Below are 17,149 nucleotides of genomic sequence, written 5' to 3' on the forward strand. Positions count from 1 at the left end.
CCCCCTGCATGCTGCATGGTGGCGCAGTGGTTAGCGCTCTTGCCTCACAACAAGGAGGCCCCTGGTTCAAGTCCCAGCTGGGGGACCTGGACCAGAACATCAGTGTGTGGAGTTTGCAAGTTATCCCCGTGCATGTCCAGGCCTCTGGCAGCCCCGTGACCCTGTAAGGGATAAAACAGATTAGAAAATGAATTAATGAGTTTCCCCATGCATACATTGTTTTAACAGCTCCTCTAAAGTTTGGGCCAAAACCAAATTTTGCTACTTCGTGGAGTATGAAGTTGTGTTCAGTTGTGTCAAAGGCTTTGTAAAAGTCGAGAAAAGGTATGAAACTTTGGTCGGGGCAATAATCTGAATAATCAGTTAAATCAAGTACTAATCTGATATTATTTGAGATGTGCCTATTTTGCATGAAGCCAGAATGAGTCTCAAATGATCCAAATATGATCCAAAACCTTTTTTTTCCAAAACCAGGGAGGCGGGCCCCACAGTTTGAGAACCACTGGTCTAGAGGAACTCCAAACTCCATACCTTCTTCGCGGATGGTAGATTCCCTTCCTTTACACTTTGGTTTTTGTTCACTTGGCAGCAAGCAAGAGAGGAGGATGTGCACTGTTTACACAGACAGACAAAGCTGCCCTTTGGGACAGTTTTCCACACCAATTGGGGAGGTATTTACTGAAATTTGGCTGTTTTTTCGTCCAATCTGGCAAAACTGGAGACAGATAGATGCAACACTTGCATGAACTCAGTGAGTAAATTCATGCTTTTAACTGTACATACTGTATGTGTTGAAGAAAAACTGCAACGAAAGTATCAAAAGTATATATCTCATCACGCTAGGATCAGTACTTTACCTCGTTATCGATACCATCGATACTCAGATTGATACGCCCATCCCTAGTCTGTTTCAGAGGGGGGGACGTTCCTTCTCCCTTTAATTTTCCTGGCATTACTGTGCAGCTGGAAGCCCAGAAGTTGTACTGAGCTGTCTGAGTGGTGTTCACTGAGCCAGGTTTCAGTAAAGCACACGGTGGAGGAACAGCAAAAGTCAAAGTTCTGGATTCCGAGAAGCAGTACCAGTACTTCATCCACATTAGTGGCCAGAGAGCAGATCTAGGTGTATGGGCGGGAGTGTAATGCGTAATCCCCGTTGATGCAGTTTGACGAGCGCTGCTGCACATTTACCCCGCCAGCGTCTCCGTCTTAAACCACAGCTCTTTTGACCAGGATCTCCAAAAAACAATGGAAAGAGTGGAGAAAGGAGTCAGGTACTGGATTGTGTAATATGCAGGAGTTCTTCTCTGCCAAATTTGATTCCAGAGGGAGAGTGGAGAGTAACAGTAAATGGGAAAACAGTGGCAAGTACTAGAGAGCACAGCACTGAGGCAGCTATCCACTATTATCATGGATAATTCTTGGATGGTTTTGGCCCTGCAATGGACTAGGAAACTGTTCAGGGTGTATCCCCACTTCTGGCAGGTTCCAGCAACCCTGTGCTCCTCAAAGGGGGGGGGGGGTTCAACAATTCTAAAAAGTCAGAAAATCAATGGAAATAAACTCAATCATAGAAAAAAAATGCTTAAAAACCAATCCTTATTGCCTGTGGTCTAATATGTATGCCTTGTCTTTTATCACAGGGCTGGAACATCCTAATGCATTCACCCAATCAGCATGCAGTGTTCCTGGAAGACATTGGTGCTGCTAGCTTTAGCCTCCATTGCCATTCAGTATACAGCCATTCGTACATTCTCCACAAGGCCTCCAAGCCTGTTGTGCTCGGTGGGCTTGGTTCTAGCAAGCTGCACAACCAATTGCAGCATCAACGATGTGATGCAAAAGGGTCAGGAGACATTCCAGAGCTGTGGGGATGTTCTCCCCCACATTGCTTCCATTCCTGTCCCACCTGCCATTCATAATGCCAGGAGGAGAACCAACATCCTCATTCTAGCCACCACACGGAGTGGCTCCTCGTTTGTTGGCCAACTGTTCAACCAGAATCCAGAGGTAAGCAAGAAGTGAGGAATCAGAGAAGCTCACAGATTAATGTTGTGTAAAAGAAGCATGAAAAGGTAGGCCAAAATCATGACGTTAGGAGACAGAAGCTCAGAGGTAAAACAGTGATTTGTTTATCAGTCAGCCAACAAACTGATTCCAGATCTATACAAGCATCATGCAGCCGTCAAAACTGTTCGTATTCCCTGTAAGCAAAAAATGTTACAAGCTATAGGAGTATTTTATAGAAGTGAAATAATCAATAACCCATGGTCACTGAGCAAGAAATATTTAAAAGCAAAGAAACTAAATCTGGCTTCCTCATACACGGAGTTTAAACTAGTCAAAACTATTTATGGATCTGCTGTTTGAATGACAAAATGGACATTTAGAAAAGGGCCAGAAACACAAAGCTATATTTCATAAACAAAGCTATATTTGTAAAGGTAAAACAAAAATCTAAACAGTGTGTTGAGCTTTTGTCTTGCTATTTTGTCATCAGGGGTAAACGGGTGGAGACCCAGGAGGGAAAAAGTCAGTCTGTCAGTCAAATTAAGCCAAAACACTATTTATTTATGTTTCCTGGTCCAGAGTCTGCTTGGGTGTATTTAGACTGAAAATTTAGTCTGGATTTCTGGAACAAATTCTCAGTCTGAATGCACCTAAGCAGGCTCTGATCTTGAAACAGGAACCACTCTCTGAACCATCTTTGGAGGTGGTCTCTTTTCGTATCCAATTGGACTGAGCTTCATTTCGCTCAGCCTGGATACAGTCCGTCTTCGGAGCGGAACAACTGGACCAAAATGGCCACCGTAGCCAGGCATTACAATGTAAACAGAAGTGACACAGCAACTTATTGAAATATGGTCGGATAAATACAGGCTCATCAAAATGACTTTTAACGTGACACACATTACTTCTCACTGTTTTCTCAACAATCTATGTCATAAACACTTATCAGCGTACCTTCATAGCCGCCGTCTCCTCTGTAACCACCTTGCAGCACGCCTCAGCCGGACCAAATCAAATCAAAACTTTATTTGTAGAGCACTCTTACAACGCAGGTCACTCAAAAGTCTTTACATAAAAACCTAATCAAATTTAAAAACAAACGGACAAGACAAACAAACATTTTCTTGAAAAACCCGCACAGTGCCGACCCCCCCCCACCCACCCACACAAACCATGATAAAAAGAGTGATAAAATGATACAATGTAGAAACCTGAAACAAAAGTAACAAGTTAAAAGTTTTTTACCTGACGTTGATTCAGATGTTAGGAATTGGTGAGCAATATACAAAGTTTGAATAAGTGAACTATCCTAAAAAGGATTGCAAAATTTCCATTATAATTCCTGGCCAGTGATCTTTAATAACATGCTTTTGTTTACAAGCTTTGGTTTGAAACAGGAAATGTTTTAATACAGACCAAACGCAAGGTTCAAGACTCGATCCCAACAAAATTAAGTTGACCCAGTTCGGACCGAAGGACATTTCCAGTCTGAATACATCTTTAATCACCAACAGTTTGGTGAATTTTATTAGTAAAAAGCAACAAATCAATCATGCACAACAAACCAATACTGACGGGAAGGAAAAGGGCTTCCCTAAGACAAGACAGGAAGTAAACTAAGGGCGGATGGGTGTGTGGTGCTCCACAGAGGCTGTTAGAGCATGAGCCTGCAAAGACAACAGCAACCATACTTAGCAGAGAACAAGATCCTTTTCATCAGTTAAATACTCAAAGCTATTCACACTTTCACTTACCAGTTCTGACATGTAAGAGTTAATGGCCGACGAAGCATTATCACTTTTTAACGCACGCCGTGGAAGCCTGAAGTGTGTTAAAAAGTGATAATGCACACTTCGTCGGCCATTAACTCGCTTATACCATGGTCACTTACAAAAGAATTAAATAGTAACCAGTTTTTTAGTCCTTAATTCTTGTTTTTTTCCAATTTGGATCGCACTTTCTCACAAAAAGCGTACTATTTGTTATTCTGCACCACGTAACAAATAGTCCGAGTCACGCCGCACACCGCTGGAGTAAAGATTCGGCGATATGAAGCGAAATATATATATATATATATATATATATGATGCTGATCTTTCCGATGGGTTGAATAAAGCATCAGTTCAGAGAGAAAGTTCACCTCTTACCGCTTGTTTTTGTCCAGATGATAAAGCAAAAGCTTGTTTTAAAGAAGCAGGGGCAGTGATACAAAACATTTAAGCTAGGTGACTGGAACTTATTTTTTATGGATATGGTATCTGGTATAACACTTTTTAATGCATACCCAGCAGCCAATCAGAATCGAGTATTCACCTGGACCATGGTATAAGACATTTTAGTTTACATATCTGAAATAATATTTAGTGATATCTAACATTACTATGTAATAAAAGGTTTTCAAAGTTATTTTTGTTTCATAACCCTCTAAAAAACCTTCCTGTATTTATGGGGGACCAACTATTGATATATTTGTTTCTGTTAATATATGTTTGATTCTTTGTTTAGCACCGCATAAAAATCCTTTATTTTGTTGAAACACAACTTAATGGTAAATGACAGAAACTAATACGGCCCTTGCAAAGTCCTCTCTAAGACCATTGCTTCACAAATGGCACTCTCCTCCCCCAACCAGACACTCAGATTAATTCACCACTAGGCACTACCCAGGCCATGGGTGAGGGGGTCGCAGAGCAGGTTTTTGATCCTAAGATCTGAGGTCTACAGCTTTACCTCTGTGCAATATCTGCTTTACAGTTGATGGTTTGAAAACTTCTTTGTGAAATCCAGCAGGTTCTTTAGCAACTACACGCTGCTCTTTGTGTATAACTACCATCCTGAATTATGTTTTCCATTTTATGCACCTCAGGTATTCTATCTGTTTGAGCCTTTGTACCATGTACAGTCGGCATTGTTGCCTCGACTGGCAACAAGTCGAAACTCAGCTGAAAGAAGATTGATGCTGGGACCAGCCAGAGACTTGCTGAGGTCCCTATACCAGTGTCATCTCAGCAGCCTTGAACGTTACATCCAGCCCCGTCCCACTCAACATCTGACTGACAAGCTGTTCAGGAGAGGAGCTAGTAAGTTCCATGTCAGCACCCTTTCTGTGTCTAATGTGGTTTTTGTTACAATTTGGTGATGCGTTTCTCAACTTGTTTCTGCATTCAGGCCAGTCTCTTTGTTCTGCTCCCGTATGCGAGGCTTCCCTCAGCCCTAAGGAGCAAAAACTTGTGCTGGCTGATGAGGGGGAGTGTGTGAAGAAGTGTAGTCCACTTAATATATCACTTGCAGCCAGTGCCTGCAGAACAAGGCATCATGCAGCCATCAAGACTGTTCGGATTCCTCAAATCAGTGACCTACGAGCACTCATTGAAGATCCAAAGCTCAACCTGAAGGTACAAAAATTAAACTAAGTTTAGCACAAAAGCCCTTTTATTTGTGTTTGGTATCATCTTATTTGTTTTTATTTTGCATTGTGGCATTCATCAATCATAAAAGAAAGACTTTAGAGTAGTATATATGGGGTGCCCGTGCACATGCATATGAAGTCCACGCGCGTGTATGAGGTGCGTGGGGGCGGTGCTTTGATGTCATCACAAACACGTCAGAAAGTAGGTGGCACTTATGCCATGTGGTCATGGTATAAGTGTGAGACAACCCCACGCAGGCAGACTGTGTTCCAGTCATCAAATGGAGCCTAGCAAAGCAGAAGTCGTCTCTCTCACCCTACAGCCCTCCTGAATTTGCGGGAGGGGGGGTAATCAGGATGTGTGGGGTGTCATTTCATGATTATGATGTGCTAGAAAAAGATGCTATCAAGCACAACCCAATCTATCAATTGATACCAATTCACCAAGAAAGAGAGGTGTCATAGAACATGTCGTCTGTAACCTTTGAAATCTTTATCCTGTCCCAGAAGCTTCACCCATGGGGGGGGGGTCATAATCAGATGGGAACATCAATAGGTTTGACCATAACCGGGGGGGGGGTCCTCTAAATAATTATTCTCGCGGCTATCACGAGATAATCAAACACTCTTCTTAAATGAGTCAAGATGCTCCCAAGGCGAATTTCCAATCACGTCAACTGTTGATTCTGCTCCAACATCTCACATGACTTCACTTCTGAGGAACTTGGTTTTCCTAAATGGTAAGCAACTCTTTCTTCCTCGTGTTGAGATTCTTTACAGATTTGCATGTTAGCTCTGCATTTATTCAAAAAGGTTTTCTTCTCTTTGAACAGATTTAATTTATCAGGAACACTTCTGACTGTTGTGGCTAATGTCAAAAGAATCCCAATGATTGACAGGGAGAAGGAAGGTCAGTACATTTGGATACTACAAGCATTTACTGCATAGTTAAAATATGAACTTTGCTTTTTTTTCACAAAGACAGAATTTCAACCTCCTGCAAAGGTTTTCAGGAGACCTGTTGTGAAGTGTAAGTAATATAAACTACCGCTTTTACTAGAAAAAAAAAGCTTAGCCCAACATTTTAACTGGCTTTTTCTTTTAAGATAAAAAGAGAAAATCTCTGTCCCTGAAGGGGATCAGAGAACGTTCAGAAGAAACGCTACTCTGACAAAAACAAGGTAGGAGTTGGAATCCTATGTGGCTATAGACTTTAAAAACGTGTGGATCCTTTAAGTAATAAACCTAGAAACTGGTGCTTTTTTCAGACTCTTTTATTTACTCCATTTAAAAGAAATATTATAATCCTGGAGAACCCATGGGGTCAAATTTGTACCTCGGTTACTTTCTTTTTTTTGTTTAATATTCTTTATTTGTAATTTCTTTACGTTTTTATTTTTAAGTTTTTGGCTTCTGTTAATTGCTGCCAAGTTTGTTTGAGTAACTTTCAAAGCCCTGAAAAAAAGTATTGTTGGGTTCTCTAGGGTAAAATCTAACGCAAAGAATTTTTTACAGGTCAATGGTTTCTGAATCTTCCACATCTGTAGCGATTGCACAGTTATTATTTATGTGCTTATTATTCGTCTGGATTTTATTCTAAACATGGGTGTTTTTTTTAAAAAGAAAGTGTCTTTTTGCAGGTCATTGTTAGGTTGAGTGGAAGGATCCCAAAGCAGAGACTGAAGCCGATGGGAAGTTGACAATTTATTCCTCAGGAACAAAAACTAAATCAGACAAGATGCTGAATTCATGGAGCTAGACTGATCTAGACTGATCTACTGGACAGGTGCTAAGAGCTACTGAATAGTAATAATCCAGCAGGGAGATGGAGAAAGGTGCAGGCTTTTAAAGACTGATGAGATGAGGAACAGGTGTGCAATGGAGAGAGGCACCAGGGAAAAGGTCAGCCACGCCCCCCCCTGCTCCACTCCACACTGATCATAACAGTCATTTTTGTATCAATGTACGCCATTGCTGAACTTTTGTTTTGGCCGCACGGACGCAGAGGAAGGGTTACGTTTAGGATTACAGGTTTGGGTTACACCATCAAATAGTTCTTGAGCTGGCTGTGTCTGCAGCTCACCGCTCCTCCGGGAGACGGATCAAATGTGGAGAACATTTCACACACCTAGCTGCGTGACAGCTAATGGGACTTTAATTACTTTTAATTTTAAAGATGTACAGCCAGCAACAAAACCCAGCCTTGGACTTGAGGGAAATGCAGCAATGTGCATCCTGGATGCATGCATGATGTGTGGCCCACATGAATTTCCATCACTTTTTGTGCTTCAGCCTTATTTAAAACATTCACATTTACTTCCGCAGCATAACCCTCACTCAAGAGATGGCAGCTGCAACACATTTCCTCATGTAATTATTGGAAGCAGAAGAGATGGGTTTTTTCAAAAGGAGGAGGAAGGAGCACCAAACCTCATTATTATATGTACCAGCAGGGCTCAAGACCCCACCAACACGCCAAATGTCCATCAGGTAATCATTGAAGAACTACCTTATCTGCCAAATTCACGCGTGCTCTGTCAGGACTTTAAAAAATTGTGCTCCATGTTTGATTATTTAAAGAACTCGTCTAAACTTCTGCATATCTCAGTCCAAACACGTTCAGCAAACTCATTCACCATGGCTCCCCCTCATGAAAGTCATGCATATATTTTGGACCAGTTGATTATGGTTCCTCTTCAGAAGGTTCTTATCTTTTTTTATCTTTAATTGATTGATTGATTTCAAGCATTGTTGTCAATAAAACAATTACACAGATTTATCAAACTCATTACAGAAATGATGAAATTCATAAATGCATGCATTGGGATGGGATTATGACCCCTCATAGGTGAAGCTTCTGGGACAGTATAAAGATTTCAAAGGTTACAGACCACATGTTCTATGATACCTCTCATTCTTGGTGAATTGGGATCAACTGATAGATTGGGTTTAGCTTGATTGGATCCTTTTCTAACACATCATAAACATGAAATGACACCTCACACATCCTGTAACAATCCAGGTGGGCTGTAGGGTGAGAGAGACGACTTCCGCTTTACTAGACTTCATTAGGTCAGTGTTTCCCAACCCTGGTCCTTGGGACACACTGCCCTGCATTTGTTCAATCCAACCCTGCTGAAACACACCTGCCTTTGATGCCTGTCATTGTCAGGCTTCTACAGAGCCTGGTGATGAGCTGAACCAGGTGTGCATAAGCAGGGCAACATGGAAAACATGCAGGACAGTGTTCCCCGAACACCAGGGTTGGGAAACACTGCAATAGGTGACAGGAACACACCATGCCTGTGTGGGGGTGTGTGTTCCTGTTCCTGATAAGTTCCACCTACTTTCTGACATGTTTGCAGTGATGTCAAAGTACTGCCCTCATGCACGCACATCACATGCACGCGCAAAACCGTCCCATTTATACAACTCTTTAGATGTCTAATTTAATAAGGGGAACAATCCTACGGATGTCTACGTTTTTACGAAGGGTTTGGAAATTCCCAATGTTGTGAGAGTCAAACTGTTTAGAAAGTGTCAAAGATGTTTGTCTGTTAATTGTTGATCTCAAACTCTTCAATCCATTGCTATTGCTGATTAATTGAATTTCAAATAAATGGCCGTTCTTTCAAAATATCACTTTTATCACAGGAACCCTTACATCTTGAACAAGAAGAACCTTAAGAAGAGACTCAAATTTAAAAGGCCTATACCATGGAAAATCCATTTGATGAGCTTTAAGTGTATTGTAATGTTCATTCCTCACCAAGAGAAACCCCAAAGTGGTATTTTGATCCATTCACACATTTCTGAGGATTCCTCTCAAAACCTGCTCTCTGAGCACTAGCCCCTCCCCTCTACAAAAACTAGTGGGTTCTCTCATTGTGACGTCACAAAGTGGAGAACAGCCCCTTCCAGGAAGAGTCTGCACTGCCAGCTCCGCCCTCAGGCTAACAGACACACCCACTTTTCCTGTGGAGCTATTGGTGATCGGCAAAAACTCTTTTATATATACAATATGCACATCCATCTCTGCACAAGTTAGGATGATGTTTGTTTTCGTAGGCCAGACACAGACACACTGCTGAGGCTGGCTCTATGATGACGTCATGAAATGGGCAACGCCACAAGTGCTTCAGAGCGACTCACTTCCGGGTTGGAAAAGAGCTCAGGATATTAACTAATACTTAATAAAACTTGTTCTTTTGTGTGCCAAATGTTATATATTATAATATACATGGAAATAGTTTTCTCTGACTGGCACATGAATAGCATGATGAAAGGCCTTTAAATTCTAGCCAGCAAACAAAAGTCGAACAAGGAAGAATGACTTGAAATTCTACCAACTAGAAAAAAATAATTGGTTTTATTTGTACTGAAATGTGATTTTAGGATTAATTTTCAATTTCCTTCCATAGAATATGAAAAACTATTTTTCCTTTTGTATGTATCAACTATCCATAAATCAGCAAAAAGGTTTTGAGGTTATTTTGGTCATTTATTTTTCAGAGACTTTAAATCTTTTATACTTGCTAGCAGTCTTCAAAATTTAACAAGCTCCATGTTGTTATTTCAGTATTAGCATCTATTCCTCTCTTTTCTAGTCCAGTGAAATTCCTAACATTATCAACGTTAGGGGAGTGTTTGATAAACTTGAGAACAACAAAACAGAGCTAAAATATGAAATGTTGATTAGTGATTAAAAAAATGAAACCAAAACATTTTGATTATCTGAAAACGTGTCTCTTTTTACTTGGTTTCTCACTTTGTTTTATGATAATGATACACATGGCCAAAAGCTAATACATCTTTGGACTGGTGTATTGTGTCCTGCTAAGTGATGTAAAAGGAGATTGTCCAGCAGCTGAACAAACAGATGAGACCTCTATTGTTGTCTAATGTTGCTGTTAAGATGGGGTTATATCTTCAGACACGTGAAGTGTATATCTGTACAAACCCCTTTTGTATTTGAGGGAAAACTTTGTTTTTATTATTATATTTGTGCACATTTCTTTTTTGGACCACACAACAGAGAGAAAAGAGAGGATGAGTGGGATATTAGAGATGGGAACAAGGGTACAAGAAAGGAAAAAAAAGGTCAATAACGTGGAAGGGGAGTAAATGCAAACAAAAAGAGGCGACAAGTTGATGACAAGTTTTATCATTATTATTTTCATATGTAGACGTTTGTCAAAAGGGCAGGGCCTGTCTACAAACCCAAATATTTCAGACATACCTGTTGGCTGCAAAAACCTTCACATACAGGTGTGTTGTGTGTACTCATTACAGATTCTGATGAGCTCACATACATATATGCATACAAGCAAACATGTCATGTATACAGTTAATCTTACCTGCATGCATACATGTCTTCTATTTGAGCAAAGGCGAGCGCCCATCTTTGCTTGCCCGCTTGTTTATGTTACTATGGGTGATGATGGTATGGGATTTAGAGAGTAAAACAAAGAGAGGGAGCACCCATCCACCCTCACATAAAGCCCCCAGCAGAAGGTGAGGTGGCAGTGGCACCCAGGACCCCCCCTCAGACACCCGCGAGAGAGGTAGATCAACGAACTTCGCCTCCCTGATAACCATATACCAGCCAACAGACCAAGGATTGAAGGAACCCTCAGCAGCAAAGAGTAGGAGGGCAAAAGAGCATGGACAGCTCAGGTCCCAGCCCAGCCAGATAACAGTGGCAGTGCCCAAGGTCCACCTACATAATTGCCTCCCCAGCCCCAGACAAGCAGCTCACCACCACCCAGGAGTTCTGAGTGTCCCCTCCCAACTGACCACAGACACAGGTCAGGGCCCACCTGTTATGATCAGTGTGGAATGGAGCAGGGGGGCATGGCTGACCTTTTCCCTGGTGCCACTCTACCTAACTCAACCTAACAGAATCATCTGGCCAACATGGATCCCGCAGATCTTGAAGAAGTTAAACATGCCCTCTCGTCCCAAGGGGCTCTTGTTGGACAGCATGACCAAGCACTCCAGGAGATCATGAACACCCTTCAACACCTTTCCACTGGAGTTAATCGTCTCGGCGGTCGCCTGGAGGAGGTCTCGTTTCAACTCACCTCAAGAGGATCGCCAGATCAAGTTCAAGCCGCAGGATCGGATCCAGCTCCAGTACTTGCTCCTCACGTTCCTGCATCATCCCCCCACAAGCCCTTCATCCCCACTCCCAGCAGGTACTCCGAAGAGATATGGCTATGCAAGTCGTTTATTCACCTCTGTAGACTCGTGTTTGATCAGCAGCCTCTCACTTATTCCTCTGATAAATCCAAAGTAACGTTCATCATGAACAAAGTCCTCCCCGTTTATGCCCCTTCATCTGCCGGTGTTTCCTCCACCTGCAACTAAGCGGGACACGCCTCCTCACGCCACACTTTTGCTCTGGATGGTAGACTGTTAGCCTGTGGAACTCACCGTACATGTCCTGTGTCCCTGCCGTGAGTTAATCAGTTTTAACATTATTCCATCTCCAGTCTCTCAGCTTGTGTTGGATCTACCCTGGCTTTCACTCCATAATCCACTCATAGACTGGGCTTCACAATCCATTGTTAATTGCAGCCTTTTCTGCCATTCTCACTGTTTATATGCTGCTGTACCACCTGTTTCCCCCTCTTCTGAGCCTCCTAAACCTGTTGACCTTTCTTGTGTTCCATTGGATTATTTTGACCTCAAGGAAGTTTTTTCTAAGGACCGTGCTTCCTCTCTGCCCCCTCATCGACCCTATGACTGTGAGATTGTGAGTTGTTACCTGATGCTTTGCTACCCTTCAGTAAATTGTACAACCTCTCCAAACCTGTGAGGGATGTGATGTAGACCTATATCCTCTTCCCCCGTTGGATTTTTCTTTGTAGATAAGAAGGATGGTTCCCTTCACTCATGCATTGACTACACAGGTCTGAAAAACATAACAGTAAAAAAACAAATATCGTCTCCCACTCATGGACTCTGCTTTCAGCTCCCTCCAGACTGCAACCGTCTTCACCAAGCTTGACCTCCAAAATGCTTATCATTTAGTGAGAATCAAGGAGGGTGACAAGTGGAAGACAGTGTTCAACACTCCACTGGGACATTTTGAATATTTGCCTTTTGTACTGACTAATCCTCCAGCTGTTTTTCAATGTCTTATCAATGATGTGCTGCGTGACATGTTGAAGATTGGCCTACACCCACTAGTAGGAAGTAGCTGCAAAGGTTTTTGGGGTTTGCTAACTTCTATTGGAGGTTTATCAGGAACTACAGCTCTGTGGCCTCTCCCCTGACTTAGCTGACCTCTGTCAAAGAAGACTTCTTCTGGTCCTCAGGTGCTGATGCAGCCTTCGTTACGTTAAAGAGTCTGTTTTGTTCTGCTCCTGTGTTTTCCCATCCTGACCCTACAGCTCAGTTTATGCTGAAAGTGGATGCCTCAGAGTCTAGAGTTGGGGCGGTGCTCTCACAGCGTTTTTCCTCTGATCAGAAGATGCATCCCTGCGCCTTCTTCTCCTGGCAGCTTTCTCCTGCTGAGAGGAATTACAACGTGGGAAATCGTGAGTTATTGGCAGTCGTGCTGACCTTGAAGGACTGGCGCCATTGGTTGAAGGGAACATCTCAACCTTTCTTGGTATGGACTGATCATAAGAACTTGTCTTACCTCTGTTCTGCCCAGAGACTGAATCCCCGTCAAGCCTGGTGGTCCCTTTTCCTGGGGCGATTTCAATTCACCCTCACATACCGCCCAGGGTCTCGCAACCAGAAACCTGATGCCCTGTCCAGACAATTTTAGCTGCTAGCCTCCTGCAACACTCCTCAGGACACCATCCTACCACGTTCCTGTGTTGTTGGTGAAGGTGGAGCATGAGGTTCAGAGGGCTCTGGAAAACCTTCCCTCTCCTCCTGAATGTCCCTCAGGTATCCTGTTTGTTCCCCCATCTGCTCGTTCGTCCGTACTGCAGTGGGGCCACAACTCCAAGCTGGCTTGCCATCCTGGGATACACCGGACCTTGAGCTTGCTTAAACAGCACTTGTTGTGGCCCTCCATGTCTGCTGACACACAGGAGTTTGTTAAGGCATGCTCTGTCTGTGCACGTGGCAAGGTATCCCATCACGCCCCAGCTGGACTTCTGCGACCACTCCCAATTCTTCATCGACCCTGGTCCCACATAGCGGTGGATTTTGTCACTGGCCTCCCACCTACCGAAGGCAACACAATGGTCTTGACCATAGTCATCCGTTTTTCCAAGTCCATCCATTTTGTGCCGCTTCCCAAGCTCCCATCTGCCTTGGAGACAGCCAACCTCCTGGTCCTCCACCATGTGTTCTGGCTACAATGGCTGCCCCAGGACATTGTGTCAGACCGAGGCCCCCAGTTCACATCCAGGGTGTGGAACGCCTTCTGCCGGGCCATTGGAGCCACAGCTAGCCTGTCGTCAGGATACCACCCCCAGACCAACTGCCAGACTGAGCAGGCTAACCAGGACCTAGAGGCAGCTTTGTGCTTGTTGCAGCTAGTCACCCTGCATCCTGGTCAACCCGTCTGCCCTGGGTTGAGTACTCGCATAAGTCTTTGGTCTCCTCTGCCACAGGTCTGTCTCCATTCATGTCATCCAATGGCTGTCAGCCTCCCCTCTTCCCCTCTCAGGAGAGAGCAGTGTCCATGCCCTCCGTCCAGGATCATCTCCGAAGGGCCCGTCATGTATGGGACAAGGTCCGGGCAGCTGTCTTCCGCATTGCCTCTCGGAACCGCGCCCTAGCGGACCCCCACAGGGCCCATCCCCGGACTACAGACCAGGACAGAAGGTTTGGCTTTCCACACGTTACATTCCCCTGCAGTGTGAGTACCGGAAGATATCTCTGAGGTTCATTGGCCATTTTGAGATCAACCCCTTTGTGGTCCGTCTACATCCCTGCTCATCCACCCGTCCTTCCATGTGTCTCTCCTGAAGCCTGTCTCCTGCAGTGTTCTCAGCCCCCTGGCCGAGCCCCCTCCTCCCGCCTTGGTCATGGATGATTATCCGGCGTTGCCTTCTGGATGTCCAGCAGAGGGGTATGCAGTATCTCATTGACTGGGAGGGTTATGGCCTGGAGGAGCGTTTCTGGGTTCCCCGCTCCTTAATTCTGTCCCCTGCTCTCCTTGATGACTTTTTGCCCTTCATCTGGCATCTGTATAATAGTTCAGTGTTAACACTTTTTTAATCATAATAACAGAAATGTCTCAAAATACACAAATCAAAAGTTGATATACCCCAGTTCTTAATACCTTGTATTGCCTCCTTTTGCATCAGTAACAGCTGGAAGTCTCTTGTGGTCATTGTGGAGGAAGTTCTTTTTTTCTCTAATGGTAAAGCCGCCCAATCTTTTTAGTAGAAAACCTCAAGGTCCTTTAAATTCTTGGGCTGTCTTGCTTAAACTGCCCGATTGGGATCTCCCCAGAGGAGACTGAAATGGCTACTCCAGAATCTTTACCTTACTCTGGTGGAACCAATGACAGGGGGACTTGGCCTTGTGTTTTTCGATCAGCGTCAAGTTGAAATGTTCCAAAGCGTCCCATGCGTGGCCCCTAGGCTGAAGAGTGCAAGTTTACTTCCAGTATCTTCTGATAACGAGCTGCATTCTTCTGCATTCATCTCTACATCAATTTTGACCAGGTGTCCTGTGCTTTTGTAGCTCACACATCCCTAAACCATCAGCAATGCGCCTCCATGTTTCACAGTAGTGTTGTTTACCCGATAGGGTAAATATATAATAATATAATAAGGATCCATTTAAAACATTAGTGAATGCATATTATACCATGGTCTGGGTAAATACTCAACTCTGATTGGCTGCTGGGTGTGGAATAAAAAGTAATTAAAGCCGCAAGCGGCGTTGTATGGCCCGCAGACGCAACCCGCCTTCCACGCCCAACTCTACGCACCACCGCCCTCACCGCCCACTTTTGATAATGGCTAGTCAAAACTGCATATGCTAATTATGCTAACTATGCTAGCTATGCTAATGTGGCTACAAGTGCTGGCATAGCGATCAGCATCATCAACTGACTCAGAAAAACACATTACCTAAAATGCTAATTATGCTAACTATGCTAGCTATGCTAATGTGGCTAAAAGTGCTAGCATAGCGATCAGCATCATCAACTGACTCAGAAAAACACATTACCTAAAATACTAATTATGCTAACTATGCTAACTATGCTAATGTGGCTAAAAGTGCTAGCATAGCGATCAGCATCATCAACTGACTCAGAAAAACACATTACGTAAAATGCTAATTATGCTAACTATGCTAGCTATGCTAATGTGGCTAAAAGTGCTAGCATAGCGATCAGCATCATCAACTGACTCAGAAAAACACATTACCTAAAATGCTAATTATGCTAACTATGCTAGCTATGCTAAAGTGGCTAAAAGTGCTAGCATAGCGATCGGCATCATCAACTGACTCAGAAAAACACATTCCTCCATTGGTGAGAGCTATATGCCATAAGTGGATAAAAAAAACCCACTTTTTTCAAAATGGCGGCTTTTTTGTTTATTTTATCTCCATAGCAACCATTTTATGTTTTGTTCCCCTTGAGAAGACGAACAGATTGACGTCAGTTTCGGACAAATCGGTAAAAGTAAACTTTTTGTCGTCCTTAGCAACAGTGGTTTTATGCTAACCACGCCCACATTCCTTATATGTCCATTTCCAGTCTTTTTCAATGTATTCAGTTTCAGGCATGGATGCATGCATTCAATTTTCACTGTATTGTATTGAAATGCATGGGAGTTATAACAGTGCGCCACTTTGCTAGCTTGCCACACGCACGCCGTTCAAAATCTACAACTTCTAATTCCAAAATTTTTTCCACAGTAGCTTGCCATTGATGCCCAAAAAGTTTCGAGACGATCGATAAAAATTCCAACGACAAGTTTACGTTTGAATCCAGTGGCAAAGGTGTTTTTTATAGAAAATTCAAGATGGCCGCCTTTTCCCGAGGTCAAAGGTCGACGAAACTCCAGAGGTAATTGTAGACTTATGCTACGGACATGCGAGTCAAATTTCGTGAAAATCGCTCAAAAAAAAGTTCCTTTTTCCCTATTGTGTAAAAACGCGAAAAACTCAAAATGGCCGATTTTGGCACAAAATGGCCGCCAAACCGTAGGTCGTGTCGCCATCACGTAATGATTTCAAAACTTTGTTTGGATATACCCGACAAAGTTATCTGGGTTTGGTTAGCCGATTCATAAAAAAAAAATCCGAAATTTTTTTTTTTAGCCGAGTCAGCACTTTTTTTTGCGATCGTTTTTTGTTTACCACGGCCACATTCCTTTATCGATTTTGTCGTATGTGACATCGTTTTGTTCAGTGTGGGCCAGGGAATCCTATATTTCATTTTCACGACATTCCGATAAAATATGTGCAAGCTAGCTAAAATGGCGACGGTTGCGAATTCGCCACGCGCACGCGTTTCAAAATCTACAACTTCTAATTCCAACATTTTCTCCACAATTGATTGCCATTGATGCCCAAGAAGTTTCAAAAAGATCGATGAAAATTCCTAGGACGAGTTTTCGTTTGTATCCATTACTAAAGGTGCTTTTTTTTGAAAATTCAAGATGGCCGCCCCTTGCCAAGGTCAAAGGTCAACGAAACTTCTTTGGTTATTGTAGAATCCTGCTAGTGGCATGTGTGTCCGATTTCGTGAAAATCGCTTGAACAAAATTGTTGTTTTCCCATATTGTCAAAAAACACGAA

General features: G+C 43.1%; 1 protein-coding gene across 4 annotated transcripts in view; it reads left to right on the top strand.

Moving 5' to 3' along the window:
* LOC105354170 (carbohydrate sulfotransferase 1) overlaps positions 1–17,149 on the top strand; it is a 44,611-nt gene that overhangs the window by 9,273 nt on the left and 18,189 nt on the right. For 3 of the 4 annotated variants that reach the window (XR_002873380.1, XM_023955548.1, XM_023955546.1), the window contains exons 2-5: positions 475–545; positions 1,641–2,007; positions 4,874–5,087; positions 5,176–5,402. Coding sequence is in view for 3 of the 4 variants with exons in the window: in XM_023955548.1 (XP_023811316.1) it covers positions 1,675–2,007; positions 4,874–5,087; positions 5,176–5,402 (774 nt within the window). In the remaining variant the exon portion in view is untranslated. The remainder of the gene's footprint in view (positions 1–474; positions 546–1,640; positions 2,008–4,873; positions 5,088–5,175; positions 5,403–17,149) is intronic. The other variant, XM_023955547.1, reaches the window with a different exon arrangement.

This window comes from Oryzias latipes, chromosome 6, assembly GCF_002234675.1.
Source record: "Oryzias latipes chromosome 6, ASM223467v1".
Lineage (NCBI taxonomy): Eukaryota > Metazoa > Chordata > Actinopteri > Beloniformes > Adrianichthyidae > Oryzias > Oryzias latipes.